Here is a 5,527-nt window from a genome sequence, read left to right on the forward strand (position 1 = left end):
AATCACCAGTCCTGAGGCCCGAATCGATTTTTCAGCGTGAGCAGACCAAGTTCTGCGAATGCCCCGGATCGGATACAATCATACGTTTAGTCACAGATTCCATACTTACAGATCCAGAATAGGACAGCAGCAAATAGCACATGTTTAAACTTCCCCTGCTAATTAGGGCCCACCACTAATTAATAATGAACTCAGTCAAAGCAACAGCTATTTGGTTTCCCATTTTTTCCAGGCTGCACAGCAATGAGCCAATTAGGGGACGTTAACCCTCACTACAATAATGATGGAAAAAAATGCGTCATCACAGGCCTTTCAGATGATGTTAAAAGAGATAAAATGCAAGATTTATGGTCATTGTATTGTTTCATTCAGGTAGGGTAAAAACTAAATGGGGTGCAAAAGGCTCAGGTACATGTAGAACCAATGGAATTACCCCCAGGATGCACAAAACAGAACACACTTGAGAAAGTAACTGTTCATTGGGTGTTTTTATTCTCTCAAACAATTTCTAATAGAAAAGGATTGCATACAAGAATACTCCTGTACAGAAATCACTTATATGTACTGAACAATCTTGCTGGATATTCCAAATGGCTGCAAGAAGATGTCTCTTAATAAGCACCGGAACATAAATCACCTTTTAAATCTATCAAAATTTTCACTTGGGGAAATAGTAGCATAAAAATTCAAAATAACATTGGAAGTGAGATGTTTACCGTTCTCTGAGGATTATTCTTTGATCACAGGTAAACCAGAAATCTTTTCTATAAAACTGTCATTAAAAATATCCCAATATTGATAAATTCCTCTACACTGCAACTCTTAATTTCACTTAATATAGGACTCTGCTGTAACTACATAACATCTGTCACCAGACTTACCTCTGATGCAACATTAAAAACCTGTCTTACATGGTTGCTTTTGGTTTAGGTTTGAGGCAGACCTCCACTCACTCTTCCTGAAGTCCATAGTGCTGGGAGGCCAAAGAGCTTTGATCTGAAAGTGCTGCGTTCCAGGCAGGGTTTGAGTGCACCGCCTTCAGACCAGAGCTAGCCAGCATCCACATACCTTGGAGCACTGATAAATCCTGAACAGGTCTACCTGTAAAAAAACCCTCAATGTCCTTCAAAAACACATAGGTGTCAGAAAGGGTCACCTGCTCTGATTTTCACCCCTAAAACAAGGTAAACTGTGCTCCTTATAGGAGTTACTACTTATAAGTGCTCTGCTGGCTATCTGCTGTTCTCTTGACCTGCTTCTAAGCAGCTGTCCCTGTAACAAAGGTAACCCAGCCAAGTACCCAGTGTTAGCTCCTCAAAGCGAAACAAAAGGTCTGCAGTGCCTGCTTTGTGCAGGCAGAGCGCAATGGTTACCTGCCATTTACAGTGTAGTTTTGCAATAATCTCCTATTCCTTCTTTCAAATAAAATAATCCCAACCTGTATTATCTTCTCTAGCTACTGACAAGGTGGATTTAGATGCCATCTGCACAGCTGGAATTATTAACTAAAGCTCATAAAAAATAACACACAAGAGAGAAAATAAGCTATCACAAGGGAGTACACATCAAACATACTTCATTGTTAAGCATTTCTATGCTGCAATTACTAAGACAGCGCAGCAACACAGGCCTTTGCCATCAACAACACGTAATTTCAGAAAAATGCAGTGGTAACAGCTCACATTTTGAAAGATAAAACAAACATACAAGGAAACACCTGAAAGAACAAATCAAAACCCATCCCTGTAGGGTAGTTTCATAATAGTCTCTGAAGTCAAGATTTGGAGATAAGGTTATTTTGTGACCTAAGCTTCACAGTCAGGCAGATCTTCTCTCCCCACCTCAAAAGATTCTTTGCTGATTGACAATAGTTCACGCAGCTCTTTGTTTTCAAGCTGCAAAATCAATATTTTTGCTGAAATAGAAATGAGCTAATTCACAATTAAAGGACAATAATCTTTAGCCCCACTCCTTCACAGCTAAATAAAACACCGATTTTGTAACATAAGCATTAATACAGTGCTAGCAAGAGGGGAACCACATCCTTTAAAGATTATCTTTTGCTTCTGGCTTCGTGTATACATATATATCTATAAAAATACATAAAATACAAACATTAAGAACTTGAAAATAACAGATCATGTTCTTCATTTCCTGGCCCCCTTCAAACTTTTGATCATTATAAATCGTTGACATATACAGAGAAAGTCCAGTCTCGAGACTCCCAAAGCTTGCTCTATCCTCAGCAATTTTATCTGTTCTTACCTCCAACTGAGCTAGTTTCTCCTGAACTTTAAAGAACTGATCATCATCGACTTGAATAGCTTTTCTCATCACCTCTCCCATCTCACGTATTCTGTCTATTTGGCTTTCAATTTCCTGAAAGATATAAAAGCAATAATTTCAATACATTCAGGCAAAAGCAGTAGTAATTTATCCCTTCTAAATAAATTGCTTTAATTTTCTTGATTTCAGATTATTTTCCTGTTTTGAATTTTAATCCTTTTCTCCCAAGCACTTGCAATCCTTTCTGCCTTGTATATGTAAAGATGAAAACATGTGCCTTACTGTCCATTATCATGAGTCATCAAATAAAACAGTGTGTAGAATTACATCGATCATCAAGATAAGGCACCCTTACTTACCAAGACAGAAGTAATTTCCAGTGTGATGAGGACTGAGACAACAGAGTTCATGTGAGTATGATTAGTGTGCAGCAAATTTTATATTGCTTTATTAGAAAGGCCTGACTGAATTTCTAAGAATGACAAACATAAAAGCAAATGAGATTTCAAGAGTAAGTAACAGTGCAAAGTGAACAGCCTCACCTCAGAAGGACGCCAAGCAAGAAAACTAAAATAAGTAAAACCAGAACCCTGTGAAGCAGTTATTACAGAGTCTGTCTGGATACCGCTCTAATCCTTTGGAAGATGCATTTTGCTGAAGCTCACAAATGCACATATAATCAATGCTGAAAAATTCCAACATGTAATGTAGCAACACTTCCTGTTTGAAGAGCATTCCGTTTCAAGATACAGTATTTGGAGAGGAACTCAAACGTGCAAACACAGAAATGTCACTAACTGGCAAGTAGTGGAAAGATAAGAATTTGGAAGCTTTTGAAGTCTTTTAACATAACATAAAACCACAAGGTTATCACAAAGCACTTTGAGGAATATCAGATAACATTATAGGGTGAAGTTTCTTTTCTCTTAAGTATCACTAGTTATTTCACTGCCTCTGGAAGATAAATGTGTCACCTGAGCAGGGAATTCAGCTTTGAATTCCATTATTCAGAAAATATGGGCAAAAATCAGAGCATCTAGAAGAGAGCTAGACCATGTAAGACTTAGATAACTTCAACTGCAAATAAATATTTTTTTTTCTAAACAGAAAGATGCTTATAGTAAGAATATAGCTTTTTAAAAGATATTATCAGGTTGTTACTATTCTCCAGGTAGTTCGTAGGAAAAAACTCATAGACTTAATCTGGAGTACAGAAGATTTTGCCTAGATACTGAGATAGGCTGGTTACATTCCACCAAAGGTTCCCCCAGAGGCTTTTCAGCTTTGTGTTTCCATGCCATCAAAGCAGAGCAAAAGCACTGCCAGAGAATAATATTAAGTGCATTAATTGCTCTGTTTATCAAGACTTAAGCAAGCACTGGAAGCAAGACATTGCTACACTACTTAACTTCAGAGGACCTAAGCAACCCAAAACAAACGAGTTGCCACATAACAGTGCAAAGATATATATGCAAAGAGCTAGGCTGGCTCCAATCCCATAAAAACACATTTTAACAAATGCTTAACTTAATTCACAAGCCTTAAATAGAGATTTAATATTATTGTATTATAATCAGTAGCCATAACTTAAGTGTTCTGAAGTCACTGCGCGCAACATGGACAAAGGGACACACTTCAGCCACTGCACAGAGTATCCAAATTTAAAAACCTCTGGGAGTGATGATCTCTTAAGGATTAGACAATACTGCAGCACACAGATTTAGGAGGTTCTTCTCCCTTTCTTACAATTACCACACAGGAGCAACAACAACAACAACCGTGATGCCTTTGATTTTACTGCAGAGAATCATGCACATTAAGCTTAACCCAGGGAATTCACCACCACTATGCACTAGCATAAAGAACAAGCCTTCACCTGGGCCATCAAAGGGCTATGCTTTGCAGCGTCCTCAGTGATAGCTATTACAACCTGTGTGCTGTGAAAGGAATAGAGAGAAAAATACCAGCAAAGGGAGACAAGGGTTTCAGGAAATCCATTTTGAAGCAGAGACGTTCCATGAATGGAAACAAAGGCTGTACGAAAGCAAGCAAAAGACAGGGAACAAGGGTTTCGAGCCCTCCTGCATCCCCATCCCACCTTACCAGAGAATTTGACCGATGAACTTTCAAGACTGGTTCTGCACCTTCGCCCTTTCTCCCTTGCAAAAGCTGCAACATCTGTTTTCTGTATTTGCTCATGATAAGCTCTAACGCATCCTGATGCTCCTCCAGCGAGACCCACAGCTCTGCAAGACACGGCGCGGCATTGCCACAACCTCCGGTCCGCAGCGGCTGCCCAGAGGCGCTCGGTGCCGGCGGCTGCCCCGCTTCGCACCGGGGCAGCTCAGCCTGGGGCCGGCAGGGGGCGGGGTGGCGAAGGTCCCCTCCCCTGGCCCGGGCCGCCGTCCGGGCGCCGGCTGCCACTTCCAGCGGCCCTGCCAGAGGCCGGGCGGGCGCGCCCCCCGCCCGCCTGGGCCCCTCCCGGCGGCGCGCCCCCCCCGCCCGGCCCCGCGCCCCCCCGGCTGCCCACAGCAACCCCGGGCGGCGGCTCACCCCGGTTCTCCTGCTGCAGGTCGCGGATCTGCGTGTTCTCCTGGGACAGCAGCACGTGAGGCCGCAGCCGGGCCGGGTCGGGCCGCTCCGCCGCGCCGCCGGGGACCTGCCGAGACACGGCTGTGGGTCCCGCCGCGCCGCCCCCGCCCGCGCCCTGCCGAGACACGGCTGTGGGTCCCGCTGCCCCCCGCCCGCTCCCACCTTCTCGGCCCACGCCGCGCCCGCCTCCCTCATGGCGGCCACACGCTGGTGCAGCACGGCGGACTGGTCGATGAGCGAGTCGGCCGCGGTGTCGTGCTCCTTCAGCCGCTCCAGCAGCGTCTTCGCGTCCGTCAGGATCTTCTCGATGGTGCAGCTCATGGCGGGCGCCGAGCCGGACGGCGTACCGCCTCACCCGCACATCGCCTCACCCCCGCAGCGGCGCCATGCTCGCCGGCCCCTCCCCGCGCGCCCCCGCCGCTTCCGGCCGCGCAGGCGCGGTCCGTGGCTCAAGCGCCGCGTCGTGGGCTGGGCCCCCCTGGCGGCGCGGGAGCGCCACCGCCACCGCCCCCGGCCCCCGCCGCCCCCAGCCGCGGGCCCGCGCTCCCGCCCGCAGTGCCCGGGGGGCCCGGCCCGGCCCGGCGCGGCTGTGTGCGGCGGGCGCGTCCCTGACCCGGGGGCCGGTTATCGTTTCAGACCCTCCCTCACA

General features: G+C 46.1%; 1 protein-coding gene across 4 annotated transcripts; it reads right to left on the reverse strand.

Annotated features, from left to right (window-relative positions):
• Window positions 1-475: 475 nt before the first annotated feature.
• SIKE1 (suppressor of IKBKE 1) lies at window positions 476-5,277 on the reverse strand. 4 transcript variants are annotated; one of them, XM_055727902.1, is made up of 5 exons: window positions 5,041-5,276; window positions 4,840-4,945; window positions 4,390-4,532; window positions 2,266-2,379; window positions 476-2,090 (listed from the first exon to the last, which is right to left on the reverse strand). In XM_055727902.1, exons 1-5 carry the CDS (start codon window positions 5,197-5,199, stop codon window positions 1,980-1,982), a joined length of 633 nt encoding a protein of 210 aa, XP_055583877.1. In that variant the 5' UTR covers window positions 5,200-5,276; the 3' UTR covers window positions 476-1,979. The 4 variants fall into 4 exon arrangements, with proteins under 4 accessions (XP_055583877.1, XP_055583879.1, XP_055583878.1 ...); XM_055727904.1 differs by having other exon boundaries at window positions 476-1,915; window positions 5,041-5,274; XM_055727903.1 differs by having other exon boundaries at window positions 476-1,895; window positions 5,041-5,273.
• Window positions 5,278-5,527: the final 250 nt, after the last annotated feature.

Source organism: Falco cherrug, chromosome 16 (assembly GCF_023634085.1).
Source record: "Falco cherrug isolate bFalChe1 chromosome 16, bFalChe1.pri, whole genome shotgun sequence".
In the NCBI taxonomy this organism is placed as follows: Eukaryota; Metazoa; Chordata; class Aves; order Falconiformes; family Falconidae; genus Falco; species Falco cherrug.